The sequence below is a fragment of the Schistocerca nitens genome, chromosome 2 (assembly GCF_023898315.1).
Source record: "Schistocerca nitens isolate TAMUIC-IGC-003100 chromosome 2, iqSchNite1.1, whole genome shotgun sequence".
NCBI lineage: Eukaryota > Metazoa > Arthropoda > Insecta > Orthoptera > Acrididae > Schistocerca > Schistocerca nitens.
This window is the reverse complement of record NC_064615.1, coordinates 560,922,594-560,942,874: the sequence shown is the minus strand read 5'-3', so window position 1 is coordinate 560,942,874 and position 20,281 is coordinate 560,922,594. Positions and strand designations below refer to the sequence as shown.

The window sequence follows — 20,281 nt, the reverse complement described above, 5'->3', positions numbered from 1 at the left end:
TTATTTCTCTACAACAATAATTTGCTGGAAATGTTATCAACTCCAGCAGAGTTTTTACTTTTTAAAGACAGAATTACTTTCTCTATTTCTTTCACTGCCATTTTCCGAATACACATCTCATTTGTTTCGTTAGTTAAGGTGTTACTCACGAATTCTATAGCTTTCTGTACAGAACCCAGGCACCCCATTTGATTTGTGACTGTTAAGAAATGATTGTTGAAAATATTAGCCACTATTTCATGTCCATCCACTGTATTGTGCCCATTTCTTAAACTAGTAATTTCTTTGGTAGCTGATCTTTTCCCAGTCTCATTTCTCACATATTTCCATATGGTTTTAATTTTGTTATCAGATTTATAAATTTCCTCTTTTAAGTACATGCTTTTTGATTTCTGTATCACTGTCCATTGGAGAAAAAAGAACCACTTGTATGAATATCAAGAGCTCAGATGGAAACCCAGTTCTAAGCAAAGAAGGGAAAGCAGAAAGGTGGAAGGAGTATATAGAGGGTCTATACAAGAGTGATGTACTCGCGGACAATATTATGGAAATGGAAGAGGATGTAGATGAAGATGGAATGGGAGATACGATACTGCGTGAAGAGTTTGACAGAGCACTGAAGGACCTGAGTCGAAACAAGGCCCCGGGAGTAGACAACATTCCATTAAAACTACTGACAGCCTTGGGAGAGGCAGTCCTAACAAAACTCTACCACCTGGTGAGCAAGATGTATGAGACAGTTGAAATACCCTCAGACTTCAAGAAGAATATAATAATTCCAATCTCAAAGAAAGCAGGTGTTGACAGATGCGAAAATTACTGAACTATCAGTTTAATAAGTTGCAGCTGCAAAAAAACTAACACGAATTCTTTACAGACGAATGGAAAAACTGGTGGAAGCCGACCTCGGGGAAGATCAGTTTGGATTCCGTAGAAATGTTGGAACACATGAGGCAATACTGACCCAACAACTTATCTTAGAAGAAAGATTAAGGAAAGGCAAACCTACGTTTCTAGCATTTGTAGACTTAGAGAAAGCTTTTGACAATGTTGACTGGAATACTCTCTTTCAAATTCTGAAGGTGTCAGAGACAGCAAAGGACTTGGAAGAGCAGTTGAACGGAATGGACAGTGTCTTGAAAGAAGGATATAAGATGAACATCAACAAAAGCAAATCGAGGATAATGGAATGTAGTCAGATTAAATCGAGTGAGGGAGAGGGAATTAGACTAGGAAATGAGACACTTAAAGTAGTAAAGGAGTTTTGCTATTTGGGGAGCAAAATAACTTATGATGGTCGAAGTAGAGATGATATAAAATGTAGACTGGCAATGGCAAGGAAAGTGTTTCTGAAGAAAAATTTGTTAACATCGAGTATAGATTTAAGTGTCAGGAAGTCGTTGCTGAAAGTATTTGTATGGAGTATAGCAAAGTATGGAAGTGAAGCATGGACGATAGATAGTTTGGACAAGAAGAGAATAGAAGCTTTTGAAATGTGGTGCTAGAGAAGAATGCTGAAGATTAGATGGATAGATCACATAACTAATGAGGAGGTATTGAATAGAATTGGGGAGAAGAGGAGATTGTGGCACAACTTGACTAGAAGAATGGATCGGTTGGTAGGACAAGTTTTGAGGCGTCAAGGGATCACCAATTTAGTATTGGAGGGCAGCGTGGAGGGTAAAAATCATAGAGGGAGACAAAGAGATGAATACACTAAGCCGATTCAGAAGGATGTAGGCTGCAGCAGGTACTGGGAGATGAAGAAGCTTGCACAGCATAGAGTAGCATGGAGAGCTGCATCAAACCAGTCTCAGGACTGAAGACCACAGCAACAACATCACTGTCCTTAATATCTTAGAGTACACCTTACATTGCCTCATCATTTCAGTATTGTTAGACAATCTGACTGACACATACAATTGTCTCTTTGTTTTACATGAAACTTTAATGCCATGGATAATGTGTGGCTTAAATGTATTTTTAAACTGGTTTTCTCTTACTCTTTTCTTTGGAAACACTTCTTCAAAAAAGACTTGTTATTTGATTAATAAATACATTAAATTTTGAGTTAATATCTGTTGAATTATATGCTTCAGACCAGTCTACTAACTGTAGGTCCTGCTGGTGTGTCTCGATTGTTTGTTTATTTATTGGTCTCACAGATTTCCAGACAGGTTACGGTTTTATCTTAAGATCAAACTGAGGGATAGTAAGAAGTACAGCATCATGGTTTGACAGCCCATTTAAGACTTGACTGACTGTCAAGGTGCTGTGCCTAGACTAATCAACAAAAACTTTATCAATTAGAGTACTAGAACTGTCAGCTACCCTAGTGGGAAATTCTACTATTTGCACCAAATTGTTAGAGCTCATCAGTTGCTCTAATTCTATTGTGTTGCTACTTTCAGTCAAGAAATTTACGTTAAAGTGACCTAGTAATGAAAGTGACCTAGTAATATGACTGAAATGTGTTTTTTATACAATTTTGACAAAACTGCTTTACTCTGAGAAAGATTCAAAGATTTCCTGTAGGTGCCCTATAAATTGACAGTATTACAACTGGTCTCTTATTTGCTGTACTGAAGGAGAGGATGTGTCTAAATAACATCTAGAGGTATTGGTCAGCCTGAAGTGAAGTATTTTGCAAAGGCTCCTGTCCTCCTCAGCTTTGGATGCAGCATCCTGTTGCTAATGTGCCATTGTGGACAGTAATGAGGTGGACTTGCACAACTTCAGCTAGTTGTCTTCTACAGCAGGGAGATTTCCCCTGTTTGCTAATGTGGAACCCATTAAGAGTATAATGGGATTTTAAATTTAATTACCTAGCCAGTATGCAAGTTATTGGCAATGTTCCATCTTGCAGGAGATCCCTGATTTGTTTGGGTACTGTGAAATATGAGAGGATATTACAATATTAAGAAGAAAGAAGTAATGAATAATAAAAGTGGATATATATTATGAAAGTAGAATTTTACATACACAATATTTAGGTGAGGGCAGCCTTCACTGACATTACACAAGGGTAAATGACACAGAAAACATTTATAAGTTGAACATTTCGGTGACTGTTACCACATGGTTGCACTGCGGATTTGCCAACAGAGTGTGAATTCCTGAACTCAACAAGCAAAAGAAATGGCCTACAGATGCTAGCGATATTGCTCTGCATAGCAGTAAATGCCAGTAGCATGAGGCAGCCACTGCCACTGCTGGTCTGTCTCAGAGCTCAGACTGAATGGGAAATACATGGGGACTGTATATAGTCTGGCTGATGCCACATTCTGGTTGTCTTTTGACTTCAAAAAACAAGGCTGTTGCTAACTACGTGGAGGCAAGGTGCCAGAGTCTTCCTACTGAGACATAGTAACTTACCATGTTGTTTTTCAGACAGAGGTTACCTGTAATCACACAGTCCCAACCATCAGAAAGGTAATTTTTGCTATACCACGACATGTACACGAAGAAGAAGACGGCCATTTAAAATTTGAGTGGTTTTTGACAGTTGTCACCATTTTGAGTGAATTATTAACTCATCTCAGAGTGACCACAACTGAAATCTTTTTCCAGATTTTGGTTGCTCAGTATGTTAGGAACCTTTTCTCTCAAAAATTTTGTTAATTGATAAAATTGTGGTTGAATTTTCAAGTAAATCAAAATTTATAGGGAAATTTTTGATTTGTTGGTGGGTGTTCCATTACCAAAAGATATTGAATTGTTCACCTGATTGATTATCAATTTCTACTTCACTCTTTCTTTTCTTTATGATCTTGTGCAGCCTCCCACCTGCGACTCTTGCCATGTGACAGTCCTGGAAAGGTTCAGTGTGTTACAGACATCATTCAATAATGCAGAGCCTTATAACTGCCTCTTCTCCATGTGGAAGCTGATTCAGGACTGTATGCTACTTTTAATTCTGTGATTGTTCATTGTTGACTCCAGCTTATTATGGATGACCCATAAGAAATCATCCTGTAACTCATTAATACTAATTGAGAGACCAGTTTCCCCTTCTCAAATCAGGGAAGTACCATAAATGCTCAAATAGTTACCAAAGTGTTATTTACTATAGACATTATTTAATATGCAAGGGATTGGTCAGTCCTCACCTGCTCTGAATCTTGGAGGCCACGAAGCATCGTAACCCCTCTCAGTGTAGTTTCAGGAGACATCAACCCAGCATTCAAAAACAACATCTAATGACCTTATGTTGTACACTGAAAAGATGAAGGCACAATATTATGACACATACGCTGATAGAGATTTTGTGGTTGTCTGCAGATATTCATACATTCCTTCTTATCGACACTCTTTGGCTTTAAAATTAGTGATATTTTGCATGTTAGATTGAGTAGGAGGACAATGTCCTTCAAATAATTATTTTAAGTTTAATGCTTTTTGCCACCTCTGTTCATAATATAATTTCCACCTTAAGGAGTCCAGTGCATTACTCATTTGTGCATGGTTTGGAAATTTGTTTCTTCTCCAATTACTCAACAGTAACTTGTCAGTTGCAACACGCACTTAGAAAGTTGGTGGGGAAGCTGAAGAATCAGGTTTCAGATTTTTACATTTAAGTATGTGGTCTTGATCATCACAATGTTTCTATTTTACCTGACCTGCACATTAAGGAGATTATTCTAACTTTTAAGGATTCCTGGAAGTTTTTGGATCTTATATTTGATAGTTTCAAGCTGTTGTGATTACAACAATGTAAGGGACCTGAAAGAAACTCCCCTAAAGGCATTGCCCAAGTGGCATAGTCCTGGATTTTGGAGAGCAGATATGACTGTTGTGTGATTCTGGCTAGAATATGGGTGAACACTTTACAGATCAGTGAGCCCTCTGCACCTCTAGACCATTGGCATTACCTGCCCTGTGGGGATTAGACAGGCCGTAGGTACCTACAGGATCAACCCCATCCCCAGCAGCTCTGCTCAAGACGAAAGAGAAACTTCTCACTCGCACCTCATTGTGCATCAGGATCATCACAGTTCCAGTGTCACCAGCATACTGAATTGTTAGTACCCTACATAGAAACGATTTTTTTTCCCTTCAAGCAATAAATCTGTCTGGACTATACACAAAGCAGGACCTAATGCTGCTTGATGTGGACAAACATAAGGTCTAACCTAGTGTTGAAGCTGACTACCTCCGTAGTTCCAGAAGAGGCCTGGAATTTTAGATCAAGTGGTGTATAGGACAGTTTTTACTTCTGAATATGTTCTTAACACTTATACTTGATCAAATCTGAAATAAGGAAAATTTAAAAAAAATTGCAACTGTTGCAAAATTCACAGGTGGGTCTAAGTAGTGAGACGCTCTTGGCTACTGTTTGGTTTTTTCCAGAGTGTGAGCTTATAATCTGTTTGCCTTATTTATTTACTCAAGTCAGAATTGTACACATAGGATTCTATAAATTTACAATTTCAGGTAAGGAAATAGAATGAATTTATACATAGACGCATATACAAAACTGAAATAAACAGTCTTTGCCCAAAAACGAGCAACCGCTGCAGCATTTTCTTGTGCCTTGAACAACTTCTCCTTGTAGCAACAATCAGGGCAAAGTAAACACTGGCACAGATGTTTTGTTGTCTGCACTTCTCCACAGTCACATAGTGTTGATCTTTGGAAGTATCTCCACTTCATTAGTCTGTCCTTAGATTTGCCAAAATCTGTTCAGTGACCTCCATGTGGTCCAGTCTAAGTTGTGTCCACCTGGTAACCATTCTGCTGGCTGTACCGCTGCTTGGAGATGACTTAATTTGGCTGTCCACAGTTTTTTTGTGGCTTTCTTGGCTGATGTTTAATGCAGATGTTGACTGTAAAAAGCTCTTCCTAGACTTCGGCCTAGGTTCTGGGGGAGGATGCCCATGGAGTGGGTGTACTCATTTTCTTTGTCTTTCTTCCTTTCGGCGTCTGCGGCTACTTCCTCGTGTATGTCGGGAGGAGCAATGTCCACCATGCTGTAAAATTTCTCAACAGGAATTAGTTTCAGGCATCCCGTAATTAGCCTTGCACACTCATTAAGAGTTACATCTGCTTCTTTCATACTGCTGGATATATACCTCATTGGGCAGGCATATTCACCAGCTGAGGAACAGAGTGCCATATCAGAGGTATGGAGCACCTGGGTTTGGGCACCACAATTAATGCCATCAAATCTCTGGATGATATTGCTTCAAGTTTGTTTGGTATCGTGGCAGTACTATTGGTGAGTGAGTGCATGCTCTGTCTAAGGCAACTCTAAGGAGTAAAACAACACTTTAGCTTGATGCCTTCCCAAATCACTGTCAATTTTCTTTCTGCCTGTATAATCTGTAGATGAAAAGTGCAGATCTGAGTTTTGTGCGGGTTTCACTTCAGGTGATTGTTTTTATAGTAATAAAAAAAGACTCCCCAGAGCTCATGTCAACACCTGTTCCGCATTTTCAAAGTCATCTGTACTGTTAATGTAAGGTTGTCAGCATATATTAAACTTTTGCCTGGATTGGGTCTTGGCTGACCATTTGCGTAAATATTGAAGAGCACTGGTTTTGCAGTAAGGTGGCAGCTATTCTAGTTAATCCATAGTATTGAGTCAGTGTGTAAGTCTTGTGAACCATTATGCAATGTTGGACTGTATCATAAGCTGATGAAAAATCGATAAGTGTCCCTCCAGTGATCTCCCTTTTCTCAAACCCATCCTCTATGTGCTGCATTAGATGAATTATTTGTGTGGTACAGTTTCTTTCTTTGCAGTCTGAAACTACCCTGTTCAGGTATAAGTAGGCTATCAATCTTTGGTGATAAACAGTACAAAAACATCCTCTCAGATATCGTATACAGGTGTCATAATAGTGAGATAGGCTGGTAGTTCTCAGGATCAGAAAGTTCTTTTCCTGGTTTCAGTTCTCTTGGTTTTCCTTCATATTTTTGGATTATTGTTTTGCTTCAGGCTGTTATTGTAGAATCCCATAAGTTATTTCAGTGTTGTTGGTTTGAATTTCTTTATCTGCTCTATGTATATGTCATCCATGCCAGTTATCTTGTTATTCTTACATTATTGTATAGTGTTTTGGGACTCTTTTCCACCAAATGGAGATAAGAGCTCATGTGTTTCTAGCTGTTATTGCCTTTGAATCTTAGATTCTTTGTCTCATTTGTCTGCTTTCCCACTTTTAAGAAGCTGTTGAGCTGATTGATTTTGGAAAATATTTGCTTAAGTTTGCCGTAACATTAATCAGGCAATGCAGAAGACTCCTTGTCATTTGACTAGCTTTGATCATGTCTAGTCCTTCTAGCATTTCTAGTCACCAATTTTTCTTACCTTCTGCCACAAATTGAATAAGTCTTAAAGCAACATCTGATGTTTGTTCACTTAAGGGTTTTAGTTGAAGAGTTTCATGGATGCTTCTGCTTGATGCAGAATTACATGCAGTCTTCAAGGTATTGGTGCTCAATATATTCAGAACTCCCACTACAAACTGGCACCTTAATATTGAGATACTAGAGGGCCATGTGGCAGGAGGAAGTGACAGGCATCTCCAGCATGCAGCTTAGCCATTTGTTCGTGGCATACCACCTGTCTTCACTCAGATAGTTTTAAGACGTGGGTGCTTGACTATAAAAAGCACACTCCTTTTCCTGAGTGAACACTCTAATGTCTGTTGCTTGTCTTCTTGTGATGTGCATATTTCAGTAAGAGGTATTTCAAACAAATCTTATTTTGTATTCGGAGGAGGGGGGTGGGCCATTTACCTGTTTCTTTTTTCCTGTGTTTCAGTGGTTAAAGAGACAAATGTTGTATGATCTCAAGGTTTTACAAATTGTCCAGTGTACTGTAAAGTGTTAAGGAATTTGTTATAATGTTCTGTGAAGGTGGCTAGCTCATTTCAATTATTCACAAATAAGGAGCCAGTTGCTTTTTCCTGATTTATTTTAGGATTTACTTAGCTATTTTATTCAACATTTGTTGCGGATTTTACAACAAAGATATTTGCAGTTTTATATTTTGAATGGTAGTGTTTTGCAGGTGACTGGGAGGGGAAATGAAAGAGTGTCTAGTTAATATTTGATGCTGTTCGAGTTTTAGGTGTGTGCATGCCATGTCAACAGTACTGAGTGACATCTCTTATTTGTTGAGATACAGTACTCTCATTTGGGAATATGATCTTTCAAATCTCTGTCTTGTCTTTCCTTATACTATATAGGGCAAATACCAGAGTTGCTCTTTGAAAACGACAGCCAACTTCCTTGGCCATTCTTCCCCAATTTGAGCTTGTGCTTTGTCTCTGATGATGGAATGTTAAAGCCTAATCTTCCTTCCTTTTCTTTTACTATGTCAATGAATGCTGTGTTGTCATCAAGTCAGTTTCTATTCTCTTGACATTTTCACCATATTTTTATCTGCAAAGATGCCTACTGGTATTTTGTCATCCTGTACTTGTTTCCTATATTGCAAAATCATTGTCAGCAATTTAGATTTTTAAACCTATGTACCCTAACTGACAGTGGTCTAAACGGTCTCGCCATTTTCTGTGCTTACTGTTTATATGTGCAGTGGTATTCTCTGGGTCCCTCATGACAGTATTGTTTTATTAGCTTGTCATTTCCGAGGTAGTAACCCCTGTGTATACACAGCCAAACTAAAGTGTGTCCAAATTATGATGTTGGAATTAACAAAAAATAGTTGCAAGATACAAAACAGATGGAAGTTAAAACTTTCTAAAGAACATCATAGCAGATACAGTTATTTTTGGTTGGTTATTATGTAGAATCAAAGATACAGACATAGATGGGACAGTGAAAGAAAGTAAGTGTAAATGAGTCAATCAGTCTTCAAGACGAAAATTTATATGAGGTTACATCTCACTAACACATGGTGAACAAGGAATAGCCTAGAGTCAGATCACAATCTGCCTGTCCCATGATTTATGATTATGTTACACAATCTGGTGGCGTGATTACCTAAACATAAGTGTTGACAAGGTTTTATCAATAAGCTCCACAGTGAAATAAGCTGTTTATTATTAATTTTAGATCTGATTTGGAGGCAGTTAAATCTGAAACTAAAGTTGTCACTGTATATTGCTCATTGTGAATGTTAATGAGGGTGAGATGCCAAGAGTTTTAGCTGTCCACACTAAGTAGTCCCATCTCTAAAATCCCTGCATGTATTAAATGTTTATGTATTGTAACCATGTAACCATACTTCAACTGTTTGACGCTGTTTAAAATAATTTTGTTTATTGTTCTTTACAATGTTATATTTACTATATTTGACTTTGTCAAGACCATTATATAACATGTTCTGGAAATACATGCACAGTACAATTTTTTACAATCTTAGGCTTGGTTTTGGTTTTGTCTTTTATATCACTGCCTCCATCCTGCTCCCCAAGGGAGCTCATACCTGAGGGCATGGGAGTCAGGTGTCTTTCTTTTGTGGAAATGATTTTAAAGTCAGTATTAAGCAGGTTTTTAATGGACTCGTAACTGGAATTTCTTTATGGCTACAACTGGAACTTCTGTATGGCTACTTACAAGTAGCTATTCATCTCCAAAATATTAAAAATACTCCATACCCCCCTCCCTCCCCCCAGTAATATAAATTAAGGTTCTATCTGTCATAGTTAACCTCCTCAGGGTATTGATGTTCAGATAAGTCTAATATTTTGTTTGCCTCCTTTTTCTGTATTATTTGGAAAGCCATTCCAGGCATACCATTCTTACTTTGATTATTGAGATAACTTGGGGATAATGTCACATTTATTCTTACTGCCATTTTAAATTAAATACTCTGTATTAATTTATATATGTGGTTCAGTTCACACTGCACTGTTTTGCTTCATGCTGTATAGTACTTGGAGTAAGCAAATTTGAGTGAAATTTTGCTCATAAAGTTGAGAAAGTTTCTATTAAGGCACATAGAGAGGCATTTTAGAAGTAATTTTCTCATCTGTCTTGGTATCAAAAGATTATGAAATATATGTGGACTTGACAGTAATTTGCACAATATAGGCTTAGATACAATGGATGTTGCAAGCTTTCAGCTACTGTTCTTACTTTTTTTTAGATCATTTTGAGACAATACCTATACTACGGTATGCAGACTCAGACTTGGATAATCATGCAGGTCTTATTGCTGGAGAAATGGAAAAGGATTCAGCTCTCATGGAGGACAATCCAGAGTCAGAACAATTACGAATGTATGCCAGTATAATTTTTTTTTACTTTAAATTATAAAGCTACTTTATGTTTCATGAATGAAAATATTGCTGCTATTGTGTACATAATTAGTGAGTGAGTTACTTTCATGTTCTTTGATCATAACTGCAATCTCTTTCTATGGTTAGAACATGTCAGTTCATTTTATCTATAAATCAATTTTATTGGGTTGACTGATTTGATATTAAGCAAAACCTTTACTAGTTTCTTTTTGGCCATTAATATTAGTTTGACTGATGACCATAGATGTTAAGTCCCATAGTTCTCAGAGCCATTAATATTAGTTTCAATGTTTGAAGATAACTACTTTTATTCAGCAAACCGAGTTTTGAAGTATTGTGGTTCAAGTATGCAGTCCTGTGTGTGTTGCTTTGATTATGTACTGTTTTGCTTGTGTTACTTGCTAGCATTTTCAGAATTTATATTTCCTGTTTGAACTAATAAATACTACATAGCTTCAAACCCCCAATATCCTCCTTGAGAAACATGGTGTAGTTTTTGCCCTCTGCAATATAAATTTTCGGCTACATAAGGTGACCAGTCTGCGGCAAAGCAGGCAAACTGGTGCTTTTAAAGCATTGGTCAGTTCACATATAAGTTCATTTCATGGACTGAAAAGGCTGACTAATTTTACAAGTGAGGTGTTATTTTACTGCAGAAAAATAGGCTTAAAATATAAAAGAGCAGTAGCTCTCTCTCATTTTTGTTGATTGTTCATGATATGTTATAGCTCTAGGTTTTGAAACTCATTTTGTTGGTATATATGTGTACAGTATATATGCCCAACTTTTATTTTTTTTTGCAGTTGTATTTTATTTTGTTTCTAGTGACACCTTAAGGGAAATGCCAGAGTCTCTGACATTAAAAAGAGTAGTGAAGAAGAAGTTGCTGAAGAGAGTCAGTCAGAAGTCGAAGAAGAAACCTATTGGCTGTTTCAAAAAAATACGTTACAAATTCAGTATGCTAACAAAGAAGGTAATCAATAAAAATGACAATTTTGTTAAAAGCAGCATGTTTCGTTTTGGAGTGACTGAATTCAGTTTTAATGAACCTGTGGTTTCCACATCAGATCCCATTAAATGTGAATGTAAGTAAGTGTTGAAGCAACCTGTCAATAATCTGCCACCCGTAGCTACACTAAGCATGTTAGGCATGCATGGCTGTATCTGAGTTAGCTTTTGTTTCTATAGCAACAGTCCCTACAGATTATTTCAAAAACACTTCTATCAGTTTTGGTGGGTCTATGGGCAACAAGAAGACCATAAGGCAACATAAGGGACTTACCACTGTCACAGAAGGTATGTATATGAGGTGTGTTTGAAAAGTCCGTGTAAAAATAAAAACTACGTAGTGTTTGGGGTAAACCTTTTTTATTTTTTGACATAGCCTCCTTTTAGACTTGTACACTTTGTCCAACGCTGTTCTAATTTGTTGATCCCTTCCGAATAATAGGAATTGTCCAAGTCTGCAAAATAGCTATTAGTTGCTGCAATCACCTCCTCGTTTGAATAAAATCTTTGTCCCGCCAGCCATTTCTTCAAATTGGGGAACAAATAGTAGTCTGAGGGAGCCAAGTCTGGAGAATAGGGGGGATGTGAAACGAATTGGAATCCTATTTCCATTAATTTTGCAACCACAACTGCTGAGGTGTGCTGGTGCATTGTCGTGATGGAAAAGGACTTTTTTGCAGTCCAATCGCAGGCGTTTTTCTTGCAGCTCAGTTTTCAAATGGTCCAATAACGATGAATAATATGCACCTGTAATAGTTTTACCCTTTTCCAGATAGTTGATGAGGATTATCCCTTGCGAATCCCAAAAGACAGTCGCCATAACCTTTCCGGCCGAAGGAATGGTCTTTGCCTTTTCTGGTGCAGATTCTTTCTTGGTAACCCATTGTTTAGGTTGTTGTTTGGTCCCAGGAGTATAGTAATGTATCCATGTTTCATCCACAGTGACGAAACAATGCTTAAAGTCTTGCGGATTCTTCCCGAACAGTGGCAAACCATCCTTGCAACACTTAACATTATTCCGTTTTTGGTCAAGCGTGAGCAATTGCGGAACCCACCTTGCGGATAGCTATCTCATGTTCAAATGTTTATGCAAAATATTATGTACCCATTCATTCGAGATGCCCACAGCACTAGCAATCTCACGCACCTTAAATCTTCTGTCATCCTTCACCATATCATGGATTTTATCAATGATTTGTGGAGTCATAACCTCCACAGGGCGTCCAGAACATTCAGCATCACTTGTGCCCATATGGACACTCCGAAAATTTTGAAACCACTTATAAACTATTGTAATCAAAGGTGCAAAGTCACCATTATGTTTATCAAGCTTCTCTTTAGTCTCCTGAGGTGTTTTGCCTTTCATAAAGTAATGTTTAATCACCACACAACATTCTTTTTCGTCAATTTTTTGACAATCACTCAACTTCCTTGATTTACACGAATGCCAAACACAAAGAAATAGACCAATATGGCTGAAACATGGTGTGCGTTCTTTCCAAAGATGCTACTAACTAAACATGACCTCGATACGCACTGGTGGTGCCATCTCTTGGACTTTGCACGGACTTTTCAAACGCCCCTCATAACTTACCAGAACTGCAACAAAGCTGCAAGTGTTGCAAGCATGACCTATTCTAGAAAGAGTGTAGTCTGAAACCAGTACTACTATACAATCGAAGAATAGAGTACAAGGGAAAGAAATAATGAAGAAAATACTACACTTGAGTGAAAATAAAGCACACTGAAGTCAGAAACCGCTAGTCACATCTGCGGTGAGGAAGGCTGTTCAGAAGATGACTTCCAAAATCAAATATAGTCAAATGAAGCTGCCACCAAAGTTTTTACTAGTACATGTGGAATGATGGAAACACAGTAAACCTTCTAAAGTTTTTCGGATGACAAGAGACAGTGTGGTATTGAGTTGCAAGGCTCACACGTCTCTCAAATCTCTTGTATGTTGTGTTAAGCCGATCCTCTTCTCTGGGTAATCAGCTACGTCAATCTCCCAAAAACTTCTTCTCCGAAGACTATAGCTGGTTAAAGGAATTTTTAAACTACCGTATTTACTCGAATCTAAGCCGCACTCGAATCTAAGCCACACCTGAAAAATGAGACTCGAAATAAAGGAAAAAAAAAATTTCCCGAATCTAAGCCGCACCTGAAATTTGCGACTCGAAAGTCAAGGGGGGAGAAAAGTTTTAGGCCGCACGTCCATATCGAAACAAAGCTGGTCCATTGTAATATGAGACACAATTTACGTCGAATGAATGACGATACAGCGACAGTAGTTTGCTTCGAGTCGTAAGCTTAGCAGTTAAGCTTTCCCAGGTAGCAATTGCTATGCGTCAGGCGCTCCGTCCGTATTTATACGAGCACCCTTCCCTTTTCACGTGCTCCGTCTGGTTTTAATAGATTGCTTATTTTGCTTTGATCTGATAAGTGCCGTTTTCTTTGTTATAGGTGTTCACGTCACTCTAAGATGAAAATGCGTTACTGTTCTATGTCATGTATTGTTTGTCGCATTCTGATAGTGCGTGTTTACGGCCTGTCGCCGCCCACGGCACGGCTTGCTTTTGTGCGCGCTACCGCCGCTTACAATTAAAAAAAAAAAAAGAGGAATCGTCTCATTAGCGAAACAATGGAAAGAGACTGCTATTTGTTGTTACTTACACTGCTGCTTTCTTTGATAATGATCAACAAGAACCAAATAATAGACTGCGTATGATAGAACATGTTCTGAAAATTTTTCTCCGTTTGAGAATCTGAGGCCGCTTCTTTAGTACATCAAATTCTGCACAGAAGTTAGTCATCTTAGATTTAAAAATCTAGTCAGCTGGCGTGCTTCATTTCTGACTGTATCACTGTTAGTGATAAGAATAATACGAATACAAACATGACACGATATGTATATTCTTCCGCGTTTGCTGTTGTCTCACTCTAGTTTCGTAGTTTATTAGGCAGATAGGATTTAAATGAGATAGCAGCAAACACGAAAGAATACATGGCAAAATGTTTATATTCGTATTATTCTTATGGTGAAGAGAATACTGCATGTGATTCACATTTCATCAGGTTCCTATTAGCAACCATCTCTTCTCACAGGTAGGAAAAAATTCAGAACGTAGAGTTGGCCATATTGACAAACAACCCAAACAGTCTTGCCAGTCGGATTTTCGTAGTACATTGAAATTCTGCTACATTCGAAGATGAACAATACGGAATTTGTATTTACCTCGTTGGATAATGTATGAAAATGCAGTGGTCGAAACTCGGGGCGGAGAAAAAAAGCTCGTCTTCCACCTTTCTTTTTTTTTTTTTTAATTTATTTACTGACGCAGAGGTTTTGGCGCCAGTATTTATCTTTGTGCCTATAAAGCATGCCTGTGTAGCGCTACATATATTCGACAGCAGAAGTTAGTTGTAGCGGCACCTACCAACATTTTTCAGAACTTCCGCTTGCTTTGCTCTCGATTCTAAGCCGCAGGCGGTTTTTTGGATTACAAAAACCGGAAAAAAGTGCGGCTTAGATTCGAGTAAATACGGTACTTGTCTATTCTTGAAATGATTTTGGTACTCGCAGAATACTTTTCAGTTCAATCACTTTATATTTTTAACTTTCGCAGACATTAACTTCTGCAAGCTAACTTATTCCTTAAACATTACTCATTTACACATATTCAAATAGCATACATTTCAAACGTCTCTAGTCTCAAGCGAGTCCAATACATGAATGAACATAGAAATCTATATTCAGTTGTTCATTAGTCTTTTTACAATCAACACAGACACTAAAGAGCACAGAATAATACATAAATTTTTCTTGTCCTTCTCTAACTGTACACGGAAACTCTGTGGACCGTACAGCAGGTACTTGTCTGCCGCCGTTCGGCCGCCGGGTCCATCTTTTTCTTGTAACTGTTTTTTGACCTACACACACAAATAGGCGATGTGCACTTGGGCATATTTGTTTCTCTCACTCACCTCTAAAATATAGAGTGTTCGAAACGGTGGAAGGCCAGGTGGTTCAAGAATTTACTCCGAAATTCTCGAAGCACTACAACCTCGTGTGTTATTATTAATGTGGCTGATGATCTAGCAAGTGTAATATCAATCAGCCCTTGTGTACCTCTGTAGTAGATAGAGAAAACAAATCCACAAATTACTCCATGTGAAAGGAGAAGATAGCCAGACTTAGAAAAACCAGAATGGGGATCTGGGTGCTCTGGAACATCTAATATTGCTCTTGCAGAACATTGCTTTGGTATCAGTCATCCTATGGCACATAAAAATACTGAGATTCTGGTGTGCAATTCCAAGTATTGGGATAGTGTTATTAAAGAAGCAATTGAGATTAAATTAACAAGTGTGACCTCATAAACAGAAATGGAAGATTTTACTTAAACTCTGCTTGAAATCCTGCTCATTTGCTGGTGAAACAGAGGGACAGATTTAATGGTACGTGCTCACTCATTGATAATTAATGTTTAGTATGGATAATTAGTGACTTTAGTCACCTTTAGTTGTGTGGTGGTGCTAGTTGTTTATGGAGGGTGTGCCGTCTTTATGCGTATGTCATATTCTGGTTCTACGTTTGTGTTGATGTAATCCCATCTGCCGAGGACTTAAATTTCTTTGCACAGCAGTCATTCTGTTTCGATGATCCTGTGGTTTACAACTCAGATTTGGGATCCATAAGTCTTGCGCATATTTTACTGGCCACTATTTGGTGTGAAGGAATAATTTTGTGTTATTCAAATACAGGGATCATGATGTAGGCGTATTAAATGTGAATTTAAGTGTTAAAGCAACCTCTTAATTTTTTTCCACTCCCAGTTGCATTTTTGCTTTGAAAATGATGGGATGTTCATCTGTCAAAATCTTGTTGGTTGTCGAAGATGTAATCTGACTTCATTCCCAAATGTTTTGTGAACATTTTGTATGTCAGGAGAAAATCAAGTTTTACTTATACATTACTTTTTATATCTATTAGGGGAAAAACAGCTACTCTAAAAAATGCCACTGTTCCTTCTCTCATCTTACTAAGCTGCTGTTTTTGTTTATCAATAATGCTTCAATCAAAGCAGTTACTTTACACAGACTACTATCGGTTGTCTATACAGGGTGGTCCATTGATCGTGACCGGGCCAAATATCTCACAAAATAAGTGTCAAACGAAAAAACTACAAAGAACGAAACTCTTCTAGCTTGAAGGGGGAAACCAGATGGCGCTATGGTTGGCCCGCTAGATGGCGCTGCCATAGGTCAAACGGATATCAACTTCATTTTTTAAAATAGGAACCCCCATTTTTTATTACATATTTGTGTAGTACGTAAAGAAATATGAATGTTTTAGTTGGACCACTTTTTTCGCTTTGTGATAGATGGTGCTGTAATAGTCACAAATATATATAGTTCAGAATTGTAGACGAACAGTTGGTAACAGGTAGATTTATAAATTAAAATACAGAACGTAGGTATGTTTGAACATTTTATTTCAGCTGTTCCAATGTGATACATGTATCTTTGTGAACTTATCATTTCTGAGAATGCATGCTGTTACAGCGTGATTACCTGTAAATACCACATTAATGCAATAAATTCTCAAAATGATGTCTGTCAACCACAATGCATTTGGCAATACGTGTAACGACATTCCTCTCAACAGCAAGTAGTTCGCCTTCCGTAATGTTTGCACATGCATTGACAATGTGCTGACGCATGTTGTCAGGTGTTGTCGGTGGATCACGATAGCAAATATCCTTCAATTTTCCCCACAGAAAGAAATCCAGGGAGCTGTGTGCCGGACATCCATCATGTTGGAAGTACATTGCCATTCTGTCATGCAGTGAAACATCTTGTAGTAACATTGGTAGAACATTACGTAGGAAATCAGCACACATTGCACCATTTAGATTGCCATCAATAAAATGGGGGCCAATTATCTTTCCTCCCATAATGTCGCACCATACATTAACCCGCCAAGGTCGCTGATGTTCCACTTGTCGCAGCCATCATGGAATTTCCGTAGCCCAATAGTGCATATTATGCCAGTTTACATTACCGCTGTTGGTGAATGACGCTTCGTCGCTAAATACAACGCGTGCAAAAAATCTGTCATCATCCCGTAATTTCTCTTGTGCCCAGTGGCAGAAGCAATTTGTCTGCTACTGATGTGCGGATTAGCCGCCACAGCAGCTAAAACACCTACTTGGGCATCATCATTCGTTGTAGGTCGTGGTTGACGTTTCACATGTGGCTGAACACTTCCTGTTACCTTAAATAACGTAACTATCTGGCGAACGGTCCGGACACTTGGATGATGTTGTCCAGGATACCGAGCAGCATACATAGCACACGCCCATTGGGCATTTTGATCACAATAGCCATACATCAACACGATATTGATCTTTTCTGCAATTGGTAAACAGTCCATTTTAACATGGGTAATGTATCGAGAAGCAAATACCGTCCGCACTGGCGGAATGTTATGTTATACCACGTGCTTATACGTTTGTGACTATTACAGCACCATCTGTCACAAGGCGATAATAGTGGTCCAACTAAAACATTCATATTTCTTTGCGTACTACACGAATATTTAATAAAAAATGGGGGTTCCTATTTCAAAAAACACAGTTGATATCCATTTGACCTATGGCAGTGCCATCTAGCGGGCCAACCATAGCGCCATCTGGTTTCCCCCTTCAAGCTAGATGAGTTTTGTTCTTTGTAGTTTTTTTGTTTGATGCTTATTTCATGAGATATTTGGCCCGGTCACTATCAATGGACAACCCTGTATACTGACGACGTAAAACAGTTTTGTGGAATTTACATCTTTGAGTTCCAATATTCTTGTAAATTGTCATGAGTGTAATGGCATATTCTTGCACTTTATTTTTGAATATGTGGAAATTTTGTATTTTTTACATGAGGTCCACAGGCAACCTGTTAGACATTCACCACAGAGTGTAAAAGCCTATCTCAATCCTAAATAGCAAGGAAAGTGTTTCTGAAGAAGAGAAATTTGTTAACATCGAGTATAGATTTAAGTGTCAGGAAGTCATTTCTGAAAGTATTTGTATGGAGTGTAGCCATGTATGGAAGTGAAACATGGACAATATATAGTTTGGACAAGAAGAGAATAGAAGCTTTCGAAATGTGGTGCTACAGAAGAATGCTGAAGATTAGATGGGTATTTCACATATCTAATGAGGAAGTATTGAATAGGATTGGAGAGAAGAGAAGTTTGTGGCACAACTTGACTAGAAGAAGGGATCAGTTTGTAGGACATGTGTTGAGGCATCAAGGGATCACCAATTTAGTATTGGAGGGCAGCGTGGAGGGTAAAAATCGTAGAGGGAGACCAAGAGATGAATACACTAAGCAGATTCAGAAGGATGTAGGCTGCAGTAGATACTGGGAGATGAAGAAGCTTGCACAGGATAGAGTAGCATGGAGAGCTGCATCAAACCAGTCTCAGGACTTAAGACCACCACAACAACAATAATCCTAAATAGGGGTCCACTGTCTGTATGTTTTGGCATGTAAGTATAATAATCTCTTGTTACCTGAAGATGCTTCTGCAAGGTGCTTGGTTATCAACTTTCTGCAGTATTATTACAGCATGCTACTGTGGAATAAATACTTTTTTGACCTTAACTGTGTTGACCCAGAATATTTTGCTACTGAACAATATTGAGTGAAAGTATGCCAACAGTCTTACCTGCAGGTCAACACAGTGTGAAACAGAATGAACTGAACTTTTTGGTTACCTCTCTGATTTGCAGATGCCACCTCAGTTTATTAATCATATGGGTGTCTAGAAACTTCAAACTTGGAGCCTCATACATTGTAAGTCCATGTACGACTAATCTTGGTGTCTGTAAGTCATTATTATTTGTCTGAAATGGTTTAATATGAGTGTTTGTAAAATTAATGATTAAACGGTCAGCTGTGAACCAGCTTGGCCCATTATTTTCATGCCTGTGTCTAATATGGATTTGTTTGGGTTCGTTATCAGCATACTTGTCACCAGCAAACGTCACAGTATTCGAAGAGTCCTCAGTGTCCTAGATAAATCATTCATGTACACAAAAAACTGGAGCAAGACAAGCCTTAAACTTTGAGGAACACTGTATTATTTAATGTTTATTCTCTCTGACTTCAGTCTTATTCCTTCTGTATCATTTACTAATGTGACCTGTTTTCCATTGTTTGTACATGCAACAGGAATGTCTTTACTGCCATAACATTTCTTTTTCCGGTGTAGAATCTTATGATATACACCATGGATGGGCAAAAGGCAGCCTGCGACTGGTTTCAGTCTGGCCCACAAAAGAAATTCATGGGAGAATGAGGGTGTTCACAGTGTACTCTGTCTGTGATGCATTTTTGGATATTCACCATTCTGTTGTTCACATTTTTCCAGTTTTACTTCTGTATCATACAGCCAATATATGTTAAATTCAACTGATTTAGACTTTTAAACTTTTTAAAATGAACAAAGAAATGATGGTTTAATTTATTTTGTGTCAGAGAAACAACCCATGCCTATGTGATCAGTCATCAAAAGTATATTTGCACAAATATGGAAAAAAATGCTTGCTAATAATGTTTGCAGATGAAACTTCCTGGCAGATTAAAACTGTGTGCCGGACCGAGACTCAAACTTGGGACCTTTGCCTTTCGCGGGCAAGTGCTGTACAGCTAGAAGACAAGGTACTGGCGGAATTAAAGCTGTGAGGACGGGGCATGAGTCGTGCTTGGGTAGTGCAGTGTTAGAGCACTTGCCCACGAAAGGCAAAGGTCGCGAGTTCGAGTCTCGGTCCGGCACACAGTTCTAATTTGCCAGGAAGTTTCATATCAGCGCACACTCCGCTGCAGAGTGAAAATTTCATTCTTAGTGTTTGCAGATATTAATGCACTAAATTTTGAAAACTCCATTGACTTGCCAAAAATCGCAGACTTTCTCTTACTTAATTGTTGACTGGGGCTGACTCTCTCATGGCTGTATATTGTTTTTCTAATCTTTCTTGTATCAGCATTAGTAAACAATG

The 20,281-nt window shown here is 38.2% G+C and overlaps 1 protein-coding gene across 6 annotated transcripts in view; it reads left to right on the top strand.

Moving 5' to 3' along the window:
- The window catches only part of LOC126236598 (transmembrane channel-like protein 5), a 271,797-nt gene that overhangs the window by 63,114 nt on the left and 188,402 nt on the right, over nucleotides 1–20,281 (top strand). For 5 of the 6 annotated variants that reach the window (XR_007544962.1, XM_049946024.1, XM_049946023.1 and 2 more), the window contains exons 3-4: nucleotides 10,061–10,193; nucleotides 11,040–11,187. Coding sequence is in view for 5 of the 6 variants with exons in the window: in XM_049946024.1 (XP_049801981.1) it covers nucleotides 10,061–10,193; nucleotides 11,040–11,187 (281 nt within the window). In the remaining variant the exon portion in view is untranslated. The remainder of the gene's footprint in view (nucleotides 1–10,060; nucleotides 10,194–11,039; nucleotides 11,188–20,281) is intronic. The other variant, XM_049946027.1, reaches the window with a different exon arrangement.